This window comes from Carassius auratus, chromosome 2 (genome assembly GCF_003368295.1).
Source record: "Carassius auratus strain Wakin chromosome 2, ASM336829v1, whole genome shotgun sequence".
NCBI classification, from domain to species: Eukaryota; Metazoa; Chordata; class Actinopteri; order Cypriniformes; family Cyprinidae; genus Carassius; species Carassius auratus.
The window spans coordinates 25,003,337-25,024,243 of record NC_039244.1 but is presented as its reverse complement, the minus strand read 5'-3'; the positions used below and the strand labels follow the sequence as shown (position 1 = coordinate 25,024,243).

The 20,907-nt window shown below is 36.0% G+C and overlaps 1 protein-coding gene across 1 annotated transcript; it reads left to right on the top strand.

Annotated features, from left to right (window-relative positions):
- Positions 1–4,614: 4,614 nt before the first annotated feature.
- Positions 4,615–19,479, top strand: LOC113038182 (ventral anterior homeobox 2-like). The gene is made up of 3 exons (XM_026195434.1): positions 4,615–5,179; positions 8,263–8,450; positions 18,653–19,479. The coding sequence occupies exons 1-3, from the start codon at positions 4,930–4,932 to the stop codon at positions 19,130–19,132; spliced, it is 918 nt and encodes a 305-aa protein (XP_026051219.1). The 5' UTR covers positions 4,615–4,929; the 3' UTR covers positions 19,133–19,479.
- The last annotated feature ends 1,428 nt before the right edge of the window (positions 19,480–20,907 follow it).

Genomic DNA, 20,907 nt, shown 5'->3' with positions numbered 1-20,907 from the left:
TTCATACAGGGAACATAAAGCCTTACAGTGTTGCACATTCTTACAATCCATATCCCGACACAATAAGGCATCATTTGGGACCTCAATATTGGCCAACAAAGCATCTGAATGATCAACATACCTATTAAGAAATTTTTGACAAATTTATTTTCTCTACATCAATGCCATTGTCCACAGGCAACAACACCGGTATAGTGCCCATCAGCACCACGAAAAAAGGTATATGGTCCGTAGTAGCCAGATCATACTCAATCTTCATTATCTCAATGGAGTCATGCATCCACTGTACAAAGGCAGTGATCTAACCAGGAAGTAGAGTGTCAGGCCTCACTGATATAAGTATAACTATCATTTGGCAATAGTACCTTACTAGATAAAATTAATCCACTGTCTGTACAAAACTGCAATAAATGATTACCAAATGAAGAGTTTGCATCAGTAATGTCAGCATTCATGTCACCTAAAACATATATGCAGGTGGATGAATTATCCTGAATAAAAGACATAATGAATGCCAATCTAAAGAGGTACTCATCCTCATTAAATATGCACTCATATGGCATATAAACATTCAAAATGATTAGTATAAAGATTGCATGGTCTTCTATCTCATTTTCACTTCATTAACGAGAAAGCGCGCTATAGTGAGCAGATTACTATGAGCCCAGATCAGTAGTGAAGGTTTGTGGTTTGTATGTCAGTCATTCAGTGTCAGAATCTCCTCCTCAGGGAAGAGTATTGTCTCTATGTCTGAGTGTCACTATCTTTGTGTGTCACTACGATGTCTGACACTGATCTACTGAAGCAGAAAACTCTGCTCAGAGCCAAATGAACACTCCTAATCTTAGTTTTATGAAAATGTGGCATCTTCTTCTTGACAGTGCCACATCTTCACAGCTGGTGAGAGCATGTGATGGTTTAACTGAGCTGCCAGAGTGTTTTTTCAAACTCATATTACAATTGATACAAACACAAAACTGACTTTAACAGGCTACACACGATACACAAGTTTCCATTAAGAAATGGTACAGAACATTGATAAAAAAAAATGTGTATTTTAAATAGTAACTGCCTATTTTGTTTATTGGCTATTCTTGGTTAGCCTAGCCTACTGAAATGTGTTTGCCACAATAAGATCACAGAACCTCGACTGTAATTTTAATTACAAATTCGATTTTTTTCTCATTACATCTATTTGATTTGTAAATGACTGTAACTACTATGGTCGGTTTTAAGTTTTATTTCGATAAAATGGCCTAGATTCATTTCTGTTTATTCATACTGATGTTCACACAGTTCACACGACGACGCCTTAAATTGATGCGAGTTTATTGCAGATTCCGTGTTATAATATAAAGTTATCTATTGGATTTGTCGTTCCGGTTTAAACGTTTTCGTAGCTGCACTTTTAAAATGATAACGTTCACGTCTGATTCTATGATTTCTTATCAACTAATGATACTGGGGGGATTTTTTATATAATGTTTACAGTTAAGGTCCACGTTTTTCTATCAGAATGAAGAACTAAGAAACTGTTATGTCTTGATTTGACTCTTACATATAAATTAGATTGGGTGTAAATCAACGCACCCTGAGTTACATTCAATTATATTAATGACTTGAATCATATATTGAGCCTCATTTGATTTTACTTGACGAAACATGTCTGGTAGATAAAATATCCAACATATTAACTATGAGAGCTTTTGAAAGCTTTTATTATAAGCTGGAAGCACGGGATACATTTTAAGCACGACTCACTTTCCTCACGAACGAATCACTTTCGTAGCCTTATTTTTGGACCGGGCCGCATGCCATACTAGACCTCTCTTGACTGTATACTGCTGGTTTGAGGAACTGACTGACAGCTCCATTCATCACCTTCACCGTTTAATCTGTGCTGAGCAGCTGAATTCAATAAAGAGCCATTTCACCACTGAATGAGAAACACTGTTGAAAGTGGCAAAACTGCAATTATTTCATTGCGGCCTCCGTAATGGGATTGCGCTCTAGTATAAAATATTCTAATTGTGTTGTTGTGTATTATGGCAGTGGTCCAGCGATGAGACGAACACATGTGGTTCACGCGCCGTGAGGTAAACACAAATAAACCTCTCCTTCATACAAGAATGACTAGAATGCATCTTACAAACCGAAACCCCATCCCTTCTGTCTATTCATGTGGATGTACATTGAAAGTCTGAACGTCTGTCAATACTGAGTCAAAAAGAGCTCAGTCTCATGAAAATGTGTATAAATAGTACTCTCAGTTTGGTTAACTATAGGCTACGCAATCAGGGGGAATACTGCTGATCTGACAGTAGTCCAGAAGACAATCATTTGACACCCTTCACAAGGAGGATAAGCCACAAATATTAATTGCCAAAGAAGCTGGCTGTTCACAGAGTGCTGTATTCAAGCATGTTAACAGAAAGTTGAGTGGAACAAAAAAGTATTGAAGAAAAAGATGCACAACCAAGAGAAATACAGCTTTATGAGGATTGTCAAGCAAACTGGATTCAATAATTTGAGTGAACTTCACAAGGAGTGGGCTGGGGTCAAGGCATCAAGAGCCACCACACACAGACATTTAATTCTAAACCACAAACAACGTAAGAGGCATCTTACCTGGGCTAAGGAGAAGAACTGGACTGTTGCCCAGTGGTCCAAATTCCTCTTTTCAGATGAGAACAAGTTTTGTATTTGATTTGGAAACAGAGGTCCTATAGAGTCTGGAGGAAGGGTGGAGAAGCTCAAAGCCTAAGTTGCTTGAAGTCCAGTGTTAAGTTTCCAAAGTCTGTGATGATTTGGGGTGCAATGTCATCTGCTGGTGTTGGTCCATTGTGTTTTTTGAAAACCAAAGTCACTGCACCCATTTACCAAGAAATCTTGAAGCACTTCTGCTGACCAGCTTTTTGAATATGCTGATTTCATTTTACAGCAGGATTTGGGACCTGCCCACACTGCAAAAAGCACCAGAAGTTTGTTAAATGACCATGGAGAATCTATATACCAAAAAATACAGAGGAGCTGAAGGCCACTGTCAAAGAAACCTGGGTGTCCATACCACCTCAGCAGTCACAAACTGATCACCTCTATGCCATGCCAAATTGAAGCAGTAATTAAAGCAAACGGAGCCCTACAAAGTATTGAGTACATGTACAGTAGAGTAAATGAGCATACTTTCCAGAAGGTCAACTCTTTTTATTGGGCTCATGAAGTATTCTAATTTGTTGAGATCGTGAATTGGTGGCTTTTTGTTAAATGTGAGCCAAAATCATCACAATTAAAAGAACCAAAGACTTAAACTGCTTCAGTCTGTGTGCATTGAATTTATTTAATACACGAGTTTCACCATTTGAGTTGAATTACCGAAATAAAGAAACTATTCCAAAGACAATCTAATTTATTGAGATGCCCGCTTCTACCCCACAACTCTAAACCTAACCATCACGCATATCACGCCTAAATCCAGTTTTGCATATACCACGAGTTTTCGTTTTTAATTGGTGTAGGTCTACTACTTATACGCACTTTCATGAGATCTGGTTTGTTTTCAAACATAAAGAATTAAACAACGGTGTTTAAGCAGGGAAATGGGCAAAAATCGTGTTATTAAATTTTAGCTTGACCGCTACCTTTTGATGTGTTCATCCAGGCGTATTTCTGCAAATAGTAGTAAATCCCTCGGTGCTTTTTCCATACTTTCAGATTTAGTTCGAAGAAATACTCATTCCGTGTTCTAATCTTTTAAAACACTTACTTTATAATCGAAGCATCAGATCACATTTGTCTTGACCGCCATGTGGCATCTGACTGGCCACCTCAATTGAATATGCTAATATTGCATTTGCTTTGTTTAATCACCTGCTGAAAGAAGCATTTATTTTAACCTTGAACTCAAGGACACAGTTCTAGAGAAACAGGAGCGTATTCTAATTAGCTTCTTAGCTTCTAATTAGATTTTTTTATGAAGCATAATCATTTTGCAAAAAAATATTACGAAAGAGCAAATTAAGAAACTGTGGTTTAAAAGCAGCTCAGCTGTGAATAAAAAGTTACATCTAATTGTAATACATTACACTCACCGAGCGCAACTACGGGAATCGTTTTATTCCCATTTGGCTGAACGCTGACCACCACATGCTTTTACTCGTCTCTGTTTACCAATGGATTTGATGGATTACGGTCCGGAAGTGACGTCGACGCTGTCAGTCAACCTAACAAATATGTGCTGCTCTTACTCTAGAAATGATATGTTAACACTACGGCTGTTGCCCCCAGACTGTGTTCAAAATATTGTAATCACACTCACAAATTTGTATTCCATTGTCTATTAGCCTATAGGACGTTCCTGAATTGGTCCCAAATAAAAATGAAGAAATCAGTCGGCTCTTTCTCCAGAGCTTCTGTAGATCCCAGAGCAGATACAAAAACACACCCAGTGTAGACAATGAGTAAATCGACTATAGTCTAAGTCATAAAGGAGAAACAAAGGGAAAGTTTGTGCATCTTGGATCCATGTTGCTTGTGTGGAATTACTTCTACGTGGTTAAGCAGTGAAGCGCCTCCCAGTGTCTCGGTCATAGACCTTGAAACCCAGCGCATATATCCAGAATGTATTTGGGTTGAGCGCGCTCCTATAGCTGAGGAGGGTCCTTCCACTTGCACACAGGACCCCCTCCACCTCAACCTACCTTCCCTTCTTTATACATCTCTTCCTGCATGGACGCCCGATGCCGGAACATGCTAAAATATTTGGGAAGAAGCTCGGTTCCGTCGCTGGAGTCTGTGGCTGGATTCTAATTTGTTGTTTTAATGGGATTAATCTCCCAATTTCTGACAGAAAATAATTTAAGATTACTATTTATTCAACCTCAGAGACCGCTCAGGAAAATAAGTGAACTCACAAAACAGTTAAATTATTAGATGTTTGATCAAGCCACGAGTATGGGCGATGGAATCTCCGAGGACCGAAACCACTCTGGATCCGATTCGTTGTGCCGTGACCGCGGCAGAGACTCCAAAACCCGGGTGGAAGTGGGGAACCGGTCACCTGTGCTGAGTTCTTCCGACACACCCGGGACTTCGGCCTCCACACCGACTTCATCGAGCGAGGATGGACACGATAAACTATTAGGAGTCGATCCGGACTATTGCAGAAGGATTCTGGTCAGAGGTGAGTGAGCGAATATTTATCGTAATTGTGTTAAATAGTTTCCTATTTGTTTAAAAATAAAATAATATATAAGCTATATACAATATCCCAATCAGACAGTTTCATTTCATTGTCATTATAAAACAGTTTTAATAACACAGTTAGTAATATTTCAAACAGACTCCCTTTCGTATTTTAGTGTATTTTGTTCTTGTAGTGGTCGTGATTATTATAATATACAAACCATAAATATCTGAAATTAGTTCACAGTATTTACAAATTACAATTTATGTCCAACATTAATACAAAAATGTGCACAAAATTGTTGGTATTATCTGCCAAAAGGCGACCCCAAAATCTTAAAATGATACTTATTGAATACATTTTTTAAAAAACATACATCACTATCTGAAACTTTACAAATATTTAAATCAGCAACAATTTATTAAATATACTAAATATAAATAAAATAGCCCATACGTGTTTTCGAGGGGTGTCTTTTTTTTATACAGTGCTTTAAATTAGAAAGGTATGGAGTTTCTTTTGTGTCTTTTTTAGTTTTACTCTCAAACACAATATGTTTGTTTGAATAAAAAAGACACTAAAGAAACTCCATAAAAGAGGTTATATATTTAATGTAATAAAAACTTTAACCATTAAACATGAGTGTGGAGCATAGTTTGTGTGTGAATCTTTAAATTTCTTAAACTTTGAGAGCCAAAAACAAACAAATAAACAACGACTTAAAAAGCAAACATTACGCATAATCGAAAGCGGTTCTTTAAATTGTTTAGAAAAATACAAAAAGGATATAAAAACTTCCATTTGATTATCAAAATCCATTTGATTTATTTTTTTGACAGAACACACTTCATTTACAAGGGTGAAATATTTCTAAACACATTATACAATTGAGAAAAGGGAACAACTGTTAGAACAAAAAGTAAGAAATATACTGTTCATGCAAATGCCTTTTTTTATTATTAGTCTTAATTTAGAGAATATAAGTTGTAAAATAATTTCTGGTAAATTGATATTATATTTACAGTCATGATGTACATTTTAGCTTGTCAACAATAAGAACAGACAAAATGTAGCATACTACTACTAATAATAATAACGACAGTAATATTGCGTAGTCTACATGTATATCAATGCACTAAATATTTGAAACCGTCTGAACTGTTTGCACCAAGTAGCTGTAACGACGTTTACATTTTTATTTTTATTTATTTTTTGCCGAATTAATATCTGTAGAAATGCTTATGATATTATTCAATGCATTTATATATTGTCAATATATATATATATTGTGAGTTTATTGTAATATACAACCTGAAAATTTAATTCCATGCTCTAAAATCTCAAGGCTTTTAATTTAAACGCCCTTACACAATATGGTTTACGAAATGTAATGAACACAAACTGTCCAAGCTTTGAGTCCAGCAGTAGTAGTGAATGACCGAGCTAGTGGTTCGGTTGTGATTGGATGAACTGTAGGGGATCCAAGTGAATTTGGCGCTGTAAGCCCACAATCCCCGGCGTCACTATTTGTTTTTGAAGCTGACGATTGACTGCGCCAGAGTCCTCCTGAGAGCCGGGGTCACTGAAAGGTCAGCAGGCCTGAGTCATAGGCCCATAGACTTGCGTTGATTTGCAACAGTGAGGAAAAAGGCAATTAAAAAAGGTTTGTCATTAACATTCGACCGCTTTTCTTTTCTTTTCTTCTTTATATCACCATTAATATTAGTTCAATCAAGTGTGATCCAAAATACTGAGTTTAGTTGCCAGGCAGACAATCAGATAGGTGGAGCTACAGATGTACAGAATGTCATTCTATACATTAATAATTTGCCACAACATTGCAACACATAACGCTAATTAAACCAATTCTAATAACATCATATCACATTAATATAAATCATATTAATGTGATATGATGTTATTAGAATTGGTTTAATTAGCGTTATGTGTTGCAATGTTGTGGTAAATTACCATTACCATTTTACCATTACCAACAGTTACCATTTTTGAAGTTCTGAAAAAAAAGAAAGAAAAAAAATACAGCAAAGCTACAATAAGTATCTTCCTTTGGTCACAATCTGACAGATATCAGCCATTGCAATATGACCTTATTAAAATTAATGTTTACTTTTTTTCTCTCTCTCGAAATAGTGCACGTTTTGGTTTGAGACATAAGTCTTAGTATTTCTTTACTTTTACCTTTAATAAATATTTTCTAAGGTTTAATGATGGTGATGCATCAGTCAACATGGAAAAAGTTACTATAAAAAATAAGTTTAAAGTAGTTCAAATATATTAATTTCTGTTTAATATCTGTAAAAATATATATTCATTATGTTTGGTTTCTAGGAAAATGTGAAATAAGAACCGAAATTGAAAATCTTTCTCAGATTAATCAATTCAATTGCACTGTTTATGCTCAAAGACTCAAAACCGCTTGGATATTTAAAGTGTTTTAAAGTGACATGAAAATGAATTGTATGGGTCAAAATATGATCCATAAAAATGTTGCATTTTAACAATAAAAATGCATTAACCAAGACAAATCTTGGTGGAAGCCATGATTTCAGATTTTGCATGTCAGTCATGATATCAATAAAATGTTGTGTTACTGTGTTGATAATCATGTTTTATGGTGACAAATAATAATCTTCAACTGATTGCAAACTAAAAGCTTGCTCCCCTTTGGAGTTTTCTGCTACACACAGCTTAAGCAGATCTCATTACCAATCAAGGAAAAAGACAGGACACTGGAGTTTAAAGCTCCTCTTTGGCAACTTATTTGTGTTACTGAATCAAAACAAAATCAAATCTCGATTAAACTACTGGGCGGCCATATTGAGCTAAACTCATGTTTAACTCAAAATGTGTACAAATTATCTCTTTTTTTTTTCTGTGATGCAAATATGATGTAAAATACATGTACACACCCTTATTTTCTTAGATATAGGCCTATACTATATTTTTAAGTACCTTACAATATATGAATCAATTCGATTTTCTCCCAAGCCTAATAATGTAAATATCAGCTTATTTCAAAACGAATAGTAAATCATTTAGTGTGTTTGTGTCCTAAACAGACGCCAAGGGCACTATTCGGGAGATTGTTTTGCCAAAAGGCCTGGATCTAGACCGGCCGAAGCGCACGCGGACCTCGTTCACGGCGGAGCAGCTCTACCGGCTGGAGCTCGAGTTCCAGCGATGCCAGTATGTGGTCGGGCGCGAGCGCACCGAGCTCGCCAGACAGCTCAATCTTTCAGAAACTCAGGTATGAAACGTATTCATGCTTGTTAGACATGATAATAGTGAACTTCGCTTTTGAATGCAATGCTGCTTTTAAATGCAATATATAATTTAATAGTCTATAAAATATTTAGTTACATGGTTGGTGTATACATGTTGTTGTTGTTGTTATTATTACACATTTCATTTTGTAGGCTATTTTACAATTATATTAATTACTAAAGTTCTGTTTGCAATTTGGTTGTCCCTGTAAATTCTCCAGAATTCCTCTTCATGTGATTTTGTTTTGATGACATCGTAGTTATTTCTTCGATTTTCCTAGTGTTTGATTTTTATTACAGCACTGTGAGGTATAGCTTGATAAATGAGATTCGATTCGATTAACTGTAGTGCAGTGTGGAAAATATGTATACGTCAGATGTGTTTTTTTTAAGAGTCCGCAAACTACTTCAACATTTCTTTTAGAGACTGCCTGTTATTTTAGTGTATTTACAACAAAACAATTTACTAAACAAAAACTAAATTATTTTACACGATACCCTAATCATGCCATAAATAATAATTTGGCATGATTAGATTCAAACAATGGTTTTATCATATTACTGGTACCTGAAAGGGTTTAATAAAACGATTTTAAATGGTTAATGGAGCTATTTATGATGTTTGCCGTTTTCAAACCTTGCTTCTTACCCGTCTGTTGTTATTTTAAAAATCTGATCAAAGCAAAACATTAATGCATTGTTACCAAATTCGAAATGAATGAATTAATTAAACGAATTGATAAATTAATAGGCCTAATTGCCCAATTTAAAATTTGTGTCGATCTGCAGCATGCTGTATAAATCTGTTTTCCTAAAAACAATGTGCCTAAATTCTTTTTTACTTTACAGGGGTCATATGACGTTGCTGAAAAGGAAATGATTTGGTGTAGTGCAATGTGTTTATGTGGTTTAAGGATAAAAGACACATTCTTTTTCACATAGTGTACATTATTGTTTCTCCTCTATGTTCCACCTTTCTGAAACGCATCTATTTTTACAAAGCTCATAATTCCGAAAAGCAGGTGTTTGCTGATTGGCCAGGCCAGCTATCCAGTGTGTTGTGATTGGCCAAATGTGTGAGGGAAACAATAAGTCCCTTACCATACTGTGATGCTGTGTGTCCCGGGACAATGAAACAAAACCAGTAAAACCCCATTTGTTGCATCCAGTGGGGACATTACTGATTATAATGACTTATACTGCATTTTTACACATTGCATATTGTCTGCATTTGTGATCGGAGAAAAAAGAAGTGCTACTCTACACTGCTCAAAACTGCATTTGAATCATCAAATCGTTTACATATGAAAATGTAATATGTGGGTTTTGTCCTTGCAAAGTTGGAATTGGCCCACTTTATAGAAACAGACACCCTGTTTGTAGGGTACTCTCACAGGAAACATTCCTCGTCCTCCATAAAAATGTGCTGCATACATCTGAATTTTTCGGTTGGACTGTTCTGGAACAGTGTTGTAAATACAGCTTAACCATTGATTTCTAGTTGTTTCCTTTTTTGGGAGACCAAACATACAAAGTAGCTTCACTTTCACACTGAAACATCTCAACACATGCCTGCGGCAACAGAGAATAAAAGTTACACCTTCTTTCTTTGCTTGAAAATTTGATCTGCATTTGAAAGTCTCCCCACATCATGAGGTAGAGATGTGGGGGCGTGTTAGAAAGAGCTGTTTTAGGTATGCTTAACTGTTAACTTTTATAAAGAATATTGGATTTGAAACTTTATTCTTTGCAACTTTACAGATCTTCTTCATACACCAAGAGCTTGTAACAGTCCAAAGAGAAAGAAAAAGTTTAAATCGCATCATATGACCCCTGCTCACTCAGAATCTTTTCACGCTCAAAATTCCAGTTTTTATTGAGTGGTGAATTATGCGCTTTCGCAAATCCTCTCTTTAACATTCAACTGCACGATGTAAGATTCATTAGCCTATGCAGTGTAGATAACTTTATTGATTTTAACAGAATGTTGTGAGATCGAGAACTGAATTGAGTGAAAGCTTTTCAGCGATTGTGAAGGAAGCGGTCATTCACACTTTCCAGGCTTTATAACTACACTCCCTTAAATAAAGTATTATTTTACATGCTGCTAAGAGAACCTACGGCCTATTACACGCTGCAAAGGTTTGGAAATGACTAATAAATGCGTGATTCACTATGAAGATCCAATTGGCATTGTGAAAGGCCACAGCACAGGACAAAAATGTGGATTACAATATACTGTAAATGCATAAAAGATTACTAGAAAAATATTCGTATCAGTCTGTTTTTAAAATCCTTTATTTTTATTTATTTATTTTTTTTTTTTTTTGTGTGTGTGAAAGTTATGTCTTATAAATATTCCTAAATATCTCAATTAATGTCTCGATTAATGCGGAAGACCATCTAAAATTAAATTGTATAATGCATTCAGTTTTTTTTAGCTCATATAAATTTTAGATTACATTACATTAAATATTTGTCCTTAATATTTTTTCCCACACTCTCCAGGACCATTCCAAAGCAACTAAAAACGAGGTGAAAAGTAAGAAATAGTGACCAGTTACCAATACAAAGATATCCTGATTAATAATAATAATAATAATAATAATAATAATAATAATAATATTCAAAACAAAATAAATACGACATGTCAACCAAAAACTAAATGCAATTAATCAAATCATTCAAGAACTTCATTCAGCTTTTAACACTCTATTTCACTGGTTCTCACAAACATATAAAATAACATTATGGTATGCAATATTTCTAGTACTCTTGTAACCACTAATATTCAGGTATTTTTTTTATTAATTTAAATTAAAACTAGGCTTTTTAAAAGAAGTTTACTGAAAACCACATCTGTGCTGGCCTTAAGAACTCGCAGTCAGTGTAAAATGGAGTCTTAAATCATGTAAAAAGTTTTGTTAAAGCAGCATAAGCTTCGTTTAAACGAAAATAATCAAATTTATAAACAAATAGCCAAAACCCATTCATTCACTTTTAATTGAACTTCAAAAAATAAATAGGCTAGTCTAAATAAAATAATATAGGCCTATAGTCTACAGCTTATTTCGTGAAGCTGTAATCATAATCAGCTCTGAAATCATTTCTGTTGTTAGTAAAACTGTGAACCAGCTAGTCACCAAAGTGATCAAATTATGGCTTTTGAGAAAAAAAAGCGTTTTCATCTTCCGTTTATTGTAATTGCTTTTAGATTTGATATAAAACAGATTGAGTGTTGATGCGTGTCTCTATTCATTTATGCTCATACAGCTTCAATTTCGACGTGTGCAAAATACAAAATATGTGCATTTAGCCCAAGTTTACTCAATTGCAATATTAATATTTGTAAATCTGTCTCTATTTATATATTTTAAATATATTTTTTGAAAGATGAATAACGCTAACTCACATAGTCTTTATGCACATTATTTTGAGCCTTTGGATAATCGCGTCCATAGAAATTAAAAATATATATTTAAAATTAGTCAGCAATTATTTTATATAATTTGGCATCACAGTAGCACATGCAGGTGTTTCTATGTTTCTTCTGTTACAATATTGAACTACTTCACAATATTCAATAAATTATTCCAGTATTATACACCTTTATCGAAGTCCATTTAATCAAAAATAGCATGCTAATGATTTGCATTTATACTCAGAAATATGTAGTAACTGAAGCTAGTTAGGAGACACCCATGCATGTAACCAGAGGAAAAAAATAAACGAAAATCTCCTGTCACGCGCGCGCACGCGACTGTTGCGCCTCCGTTGTGAAAACATTTGCGATGGCTGTGAATTCCTTTCGAATTTCGGCAGATAACACGACCAGATCTTTATAAACTTCTCAGTCTTTGAATTTGTAACTTCTCCCCTGCCTATAATAACGCCAATGGTTAGACTATTGAAAATAAACGACGAAAGCTGTATTTGATTGTCTTTGCTTCAAACCCAATCAATATGGCTCTAAATGACCTCGAGGACTCGTCTAAAAAAGTGACGACACATTAAGCTTCCTTTTAATTTTTATTATTATTATTATTTATTTTTGATAGCCGTGATTTCTTCAGTTGGGGTTTTAATTCGAGTGAAATAATATATATTCGTATATATTTATATAATCAAATATATTAAAATATATATAATCAAATATATATATTTGATGTTACGTGATGTTTTAATAAGAATAAAAAAAGTGGCCAGTCTTGCAAAAGCAGAGAAAAGTTCAAATTATCTTCAAACTGGATCGAATTTAACTAATTTAACGAGATTGAGTCTTCCCTTTACATTTTTCCTTACTGTCATTGGATAGATAGATAGATAGATAGATAGATAGATAGATAGATAGATAGATAGATAGATAGATAGATAGATAGATAGATAGATAGATTTTTTTATGACGTTTAGACAGGATAGCATGTTGCATGAATATGATACTCATACACCATAGCATTACCATATGACACCATCACTGTACCATGATCAACTTTTAGTTTAGCTATATTTCAGAATCATGGATGAAGATGACTCCCCATGTGAGTGTTAAAAGCAGCTCAACTTTCCCCCTGCAGCTTCTCAGAGGATCAGTTTAGTGTGTTGGAGTGTACATGAGGGGAAAATGATTGGCTAAATATAATGCTTTTTTAAAGTTATAGGAATTCCCTGTTCATTTACGTCAAAATACAGGGTTTCTGTCAGACCCTGTCCCCAGCAGGTGGCTCCCCGCTCCAGAGTAACACAGCAGGGATCCAAACCACACATGACCGGTCCCATAGACTCATCGATCATGAGTAGATCCCATGTCTGCTAGATATTTATTATCTGAGATGCTGTTACATTTGCTTACAGACTGAATGGGGAGCCTTTGTTCAGGCTTTAGTTCAACTGTTAACCTTTATATCAGCTGTGCATTGATGGCTTGGCATCACTGAATGAAAGCCCACAAAATAGAAAGGCTTATGGAAAAATAAACCAAAGAACAAGAATGCATGAGCCACAGCATCCTAACCGGTCTGCTTAAAGCGTGAGGAAATAAACAGGTTTTGTGAAGCACTTGTTTTTATTTAAGGGAGAGCTTTTTATTAGTCGAGTGAGTGACAGTTCTTCTCAGTATTTCTCTATTTGAGCACAATGAGTCTCTTCTATCAGTGTGACCTTAAGCAGAACACAGGATTTGACTTCAACTGACCCTTCAGTGAAAGGCAACAGTATGTTGGATTGAAGAAACATTTGGGTTTTGGCGTGAGGTTGATGTACAAACAAAGCTGGCAAACATTTAGTCTGAATTCGCAGGTCCTCGCAGTGATAAACAGCAGCTTTAATAGAATTAAATTGGAAGTTCTGAAAGCCTTGAGTGAGTCAGTGTGTGATCTTTTTATCAATACAGCCAGCAGCATGTTGCTGCAAATCACGACACACAGACGGCCTCACATTAACACAAACAAAAAGTCTTGTGCTAATGATACAGGAATGTTTTTATTTTTATTTTATTATAATTGGGCTTTTAATATTTTGAGCCTTTTGTGTTTCCCCTACAGGTTTACAGTTATATTTTGGGTGGGTCACTTTTTGGGTGTGCATTTGTCTTTACACTCTTAAAAATTAAGGTTCTATATTGGTGTTGATGATTCCATGATGAACTTTTAACATCCATAGAATCTTTACATTCCAGAAAAGTTTCTGTATTTTTAGAATGCTCTTCAAACTATAAAAAATCTTCTTCTAACGCATCATTGTGAAAACCCCCCTTTTGGAATTTTTAAGAATGTGCCTTTAAATCAGGGTTCACAGTAATGTTTTGTGTTGAAAAACAACCCTTTAATTTAGAAACATGTTAGATTAAAGTGTGTTAGGATTGTTGTTGACTTCAACACTGGCCATTTCTTCCTCAATGGGTTTTTTGTTAACCAAGCAAAAAGCCTTGCAATTTTTATTTTCTTTGCCTTCCTTAATAAAATATCTCAGGCAAGGACAGAAGGATTCTTGCTTGGCACATATAAAATGATTTTGCATGTTGCTGCAAGGCATGACAAGCAGACGTACTCAAACATTTTTCTTTGGTTAGAGTTGAACTTTGACTCTTTTGAGCCTTTTATGTTTTTCTCTTGAGGTTTACAGTCATTATTTGGGTACAGAAACACACTGTTTCACTTAGGAATACAGTACATTTAACTAAAGTGGGATGTTGTTGACTTCAACACTGTCCAGTCATTCTCAGTGATTTTGTGTTAATCAAGCCAGAGCCTTGCAATTTTTCTTTTCTTTGCCTTTTGAAATAAGATATCTCAGTCAAGGACACAAGCACACTTTCTTGCCACATAGGAAACGGTTTTGTTTGGTTCTAAATGGGGGAATCATTGTTTAGTGAAGAACAGCCAATGCCAGTCACAGCATAATGTGAGAACTCTTTAACGACCAAGGAGTATTTACCTTGAATGTGTAACCAATCCAGAGAACACATTTGATGCATTTGTGTTTGATATTATTAAAAAGACCTTAGAAAACATAGGTGAACATTTATTAAATGAATACAGTTTTTTTTTTGTCTGAATATTATGTGCTTAAATGTAACAACTGGTGGCTCTGCTGTGTGGTCTTTATTCGCAAGATCCCTGGGCTTTGCTAAACACATTATACCATTCCTTTTGTTGCTTTCAGTTCATCCATGAGAAACCCATGGATTTAATGGACAAAAAATTTTGTAAGCCATGAACAAATTCAAAGTTTTTTTTTACAAAGGAAATAGGAAGACCAAGGCAAATGGAAAACCATACTGTGCTTCCATGACTTTCCAAAATGTTTTAATGTTACAATATTATTACAGTAATTTAACAAACTATGGTGATTTAAATATACTTTAAATCATTCAAAATAATTAAAATATAAATTTATATAACGATACTATATGCACATAAACCAGTAGTGTTTATTAAATGTACATTAAACAATTGAAATCTTAATTAATTATAATAATTTTGATATTAAATATAATTCAAAATAAAAAATTATGACAGTATAATTACATTAATATAACAAAGTACAGTGTTTTATAAATGTACATAAAAAATGTAAAATAATTTAAATATAAAAAAAAATTAAGGTGGAAATGCATCATAATGGTGAAAATGTCTATTAGACTGTGCTGTTGGAGGTTTACCACTAGAGGCACTGTGGTTCAGCAGGGATGCCTTTTAATCCATTGGGTGGCACAAATTTATCAGTATCTGCCCACACTCTGTAAGCCTAATTGCCTGATCACATATACACGCGGGACGTGTCATCCAGTAGTTCTGGGGGAAGGGAACTAATAATAGTCCAAATGCTTTTGCTGTTAGGAAGATTACAGAGCTCTATCTATCAGCCCTCGGTAAGACAGGGTTGACCCTTGGCTGAACCTACATGAACACGTGCTTCGGTAAAACTAGGAACAAGGGTCAGTGTACGAGGGAAAGAGGGTAAACGGTTGTAACTGGCTAATATGATCATGTTATACACAGCGAGGAAGAAATAATTTAGATATTTGCAATATAAGTCTTTTTTCCCTTCCACATTACGATACAGGTGTGCTGCGTGTTACAAAATGTGTGTACAACATCTAACTGGACATAACAGCACAAGTATGTTCATGTCAAACCATATGTTGTGGCATATGTGCCAAGAGAGTTTCTAAAGACATCAACTCAGGCCTCAGCTAAATCAAAAATCAGTCTAGATGCATGAGATTAATGACCTACAAGCTCTTTAAAGAAGAGAGGTCTCAGAGGGATAACTGAATAAGCAAAATGCCTCACTGCGTTCAACTACGCACACCATTATCACATGTGTAGGATCAAGATCACAGTTAGCGGAGCAGTAAAACTTTTGGATGGGGTCAACAGAAGTGTTGAAAATTGTTGTTTCACCATCATTCATGCCCACATACACAGAACAATGTCATGAACCGGGGAGATTTTGGTGGAGAATGTTGGAACTCTTAATTACAGCAGCACTGATACAATTTCAGTAGGACAGCAAAAGTCTGATGAATTGACGTACTGGAGATCGTTCTGCACCAGTGCTTTGTGCTGATTCTGAGTTCGCTGAAGAACGAGAGCGGAGTGCATTGGGATGCCGCAGGCGAGGGAGCAAATCCAGGTCATGCAGATCCTGCATTTAGTAATCTCTGCCCCAGCGGTGAACCCTCGATCTAAATTAATATAATCTAATAATCTAAGAGGATTTCATTCCAGTAGTGTAGAAGTACAATGGGAGACATTTGCTTTTGTATTTTCACTTATCTACTCCCATCTTTTACCTTTTTTTTCTTTTAAGCTCTGTGAGGTTGTGTAATCTACAGAAAACAGGATAAGCTTCGCCCACTATGTGGCCTGAAAAAAAGTTGCAAAGCACAGATTACAGCCATCAAGTAAATACATACTTCCCATACTACACATACTTTTCATGAACAGATAGCATCATCATGCTTGTGTAAGCTTGAAGGGATCACTCCACAATCTCATTATCCTCACACTAATGGCCACATCGAGTCCATGATCTCAGTGTTATAGACCTCAGTTTGCAATAGTGTTTGGCCCAGGTTTTACTAGAGTCCTGCCGGGTTTACGATTGAAATTATTTTCCCGATTTGTGTTCGTGAGCTGTTCGTGAGCAACACCAACAATACAGGTCAGGGTCATACATTCTTAGAGACTCCTAATGAATGGAGTTTGTACCCACAAGAAAGACTGAAACTGTGTGACACGCTTGAAATACCTTCGAGTAGCTGTCGGTACCTGACACATCCAGGCATTTAAAGGTTAATGTGAAATCCTCGTTACTCCAGTTTTCAGTGTCACATGATTCTCCAGAAATCAAATATGCTGATTTACGGCTCAAGAAACATTTCTTATTATTATGAAATGCTAATAACAGTTGTACTGCTTAATACTTGTCTAATCCTACTCAATGTAATGTCATCAAGGCCTCTTTAGTTTCAACCAGTGGTTGTTGGTTGTGCTTCAACCCCTTTTTTAAATCCAGTCAAGTCCCACCTTAGGTTTTTCTTGTTAAATATCCTATTTCACTGTAAAATGCATCACAGAACTAAAACAGGCTGCAAATATAGTTTCACATTGCCATTCTCTGTCTTCATGGTCCCCAGGGTGAGACAAAGCAGCAAGTAACAGATAAAACCCCAGTCAGGATGAAATGCATTTTTCATTGTCTCTATGTTTATGAGTAGAGCTTCATCTCGACTCATCATCGACCCCAGAATATACTCTGCAATAAAACAGCACTGTATTAATAAAGCATGCAGGACAAGGACATGCAGAGTTCAGTGCACTTATTAACCTGAGGTCAGCAGCACTTTAGCTCAAGTTCAGCGCACTTCTGAACACGCTTCATTGATTTTTGCTTATGAGGAAGCCACAAGGCAAAGTCTTGGTGTACCAATGCTGCTAAAAAGACAAATCCCTGTTTTTGTGGTAATTAATGGTGCTTGCTAAGGTACGTTTTCCCAAACATCTTACCCAAAAATAAAACTTGACACTCACAATGACTTGACTATAGACAGGTTTCATAATTAGTGAATTTTGCAATGTTAACAGTTATTTTGCTGTGAATTAATGTGAAGCCACTTTGAGACATTTTTAATTGTGTCCCAAGTGTCCAAATACTTTTTTGGACCCAAAGTCACTGCATCCACCTTAATTTTTAACTTCGAGCAGATTTAGCTCCGTTTTACTTTGAAAGCATGAGTCTTCTGATGTCATTCATTTCCAGATATGCTTTTAAATACTGCTTTATAGCAAGCAAGAGGCCTTTTCACACCAGTGTATCATTGTTCTAAATACCCCCTCTAACCCTGGGTAAAGAAACATTTTAGATTAGTTTTTAGTAATTTAGAACCAGGGTCAGCACTGCTTTTTACCTGGGGTTATGAAACCCTGCTCTTCTACAGTGTAAAATGAAGTGGTGTTGCAGAAACTTTTGAGGGGAAAAATGACAAATTTTGACTGAAAATGTGTAATTTAGATTGAAGAAGAGACCATTTAATTCCTGCATTTTAGAAAAACCTGATAGCACTGTTGGCTATATAAAATGTATTTATGAAGCTAATGAATCACAAGTCAAGTCTCTCTCTTTATCTGTTTTCCACATTGGTTTATCAATTTCTCTTACAACTTTTTCTCTCGTTTGGCAGGTGAAAGTGTGGTTTCAAAACCGCCGCACCAAACAGAAGAAGGACCAGACCAATGACGCTGACAAACGGTCGTCATCCACTACCGAATCGCTTGCCACATGCAACATCTTGCGGCTGCTTGAACAGGGGCGGCTTTTATCTGTGCCTGCGCCTCCACCCAACCCACTGCTGGCTCACTCACACCCGGGCAACAGCTCGCTCCTGGGCAGCTCGTCCATATCCACTTCCTCTGGGGTGATTAGCAGCACCACCACAGCGGCGGGCGGGACATTTGGACTGTCACTTTCTTCTTTAGGTGGCAACCCATCCTCGCCACGCCTCGGGGTCCCACCGCCCTCCCTTTGCTTTACCATGCCTCTCTTGGGCAGCACCCATCACGAACTGCCATCGGGATATGGGTGTGGATCCTCAGCGTTTGAGCCCTACATGAGGATAGAGAGGAAGGACGTGGAGTTAAATGGGAAGAAGACGGTTTCCTAAAAACGTTCCCAATCTGCTGGTACCTTCTCACTTCTACCCGTCTCAGGGGTCTTACCTGTGCCGTGAACAACCGAAAGATTTACAAACTAACAGAAAGTGATTGAATGATGGCCTCTCTTGCACTAGTGCCTATAACCAAACCAAGGCGAGTCGGACTCCATCGTTCCAGTGGAGGTGAGCGTTTGGGACGAAGCCTGTAATTAAGCATCGCTGTGTTTGGTCAATTGTGTCGTCCACACATTTCCTTCCATTTTTGCATTACGTGTGTGTTAAGGAACTTATTCTTTGTGAACGATGGAGAATGGCGTAAATGTAACTGTAATTGTAAAAGGCTTAATAATTTCTCAAGTTTGTTTCCAAAAAAAAAAAAAAAAGAAATTAGAAAAAATTATCAACATTGTGGTATGGTTTTATGTTGCTCTAAATTAATTGACTTTGGGGAGCTTCTTGTCGATATAAATGTGAGTCTGTGTGAAAGTATAAGAATGAGAGCATTAGGTGATTGAGTACGTACAGTAACTATAACAAGGCACTGACAAATTTTGTGGCATTTATTTCGCACTGGACCTTGGTACTAATGGGAGTTCAATGGACAGAGTGATTATTCATATAGGAGTGATACAACATTAAATTTGGGCATGTGGAAGATTATAGAGGTCTTTAGCAAAACGCAAATAATAATAGCATCTAAACATACTCGTCACATGTGCTTCCCATCAAGGATAAGTTGTTCCAATGCACAACTCTTTAAAATATGTTTCTTCTCTTGGTAACACATGAAATTCTCAATGGAAAGTGTTAAGATGCCTTCACTGGCTCAACAACAATATAAAGACCATTTTCACAGACTGTGATGACATGCTTCCACTTATTAACAATGTAAATCTTTCAAGATTTTCATTAATCTTACATGTCAGAAAACTGGTTGAAGTTGCTGTGAGAGTGTTTCTAAACACAACAGTTGAGGGAGTGACAGCAAATTTGACATTTTTTTTTCTCATCAGACCAACATAATCAATTTCATAATAATCAACAATTTCCTCCTCTTTTGAAGTCATAGAAACACCATTGTTTCGCAACTGGGGCAAATGACATCACAAAAATTATATTTCTTGTGGTTTCCCGTTCACTACTATAGAAATTTACCCAGTTATGATAACTGCCAGAAATGTGGCAATGGTCCACTGCCTCTAACATGCTTCCTCTTGTCAGAGAGCTGCTTCCAAATCAATGCAAAGGGCTAATTCTTGACTTCCCAGATGATCCGTCTTTCAAAGACTTTCAGCACGGTTTCATTTTGTGAAATCTTAATAAATGCTCAATTATTGATGGAGCATTCATAGCATCAGTTTCACATTATGTGCACCTCATTCAGACATTGACTGCAGTTTACATGCACTAATTCTTGCTATTGCAGTACTATAGACTTGGAGACTGAATCAAAACAAATAAATACTTTAAAAAGTACTTTGATAAAATGATTGCTTTAAAGAAAACTATGGTAGTACTTTTTTTGTTTTGTGAGAAATTTAGATTTTTTTTTCACTTTTCCAAATTTTTACCTTTAACCTTGTCAGAAGTGTTAGGTCAGTTCATCCTTTATATGACTTCAGAATTACAACCCACAATTAATCAGCATTTTTTCATTACCTCAAATTAGATGCACTTTATGTTTATGGATTTTCCTAGTCTTCTTCACTCAAAACCTACCATGCATATCGATAAGCATGGCATACATTCATTAAAAAAAATATATTCTCCAAACATTCCCGGTT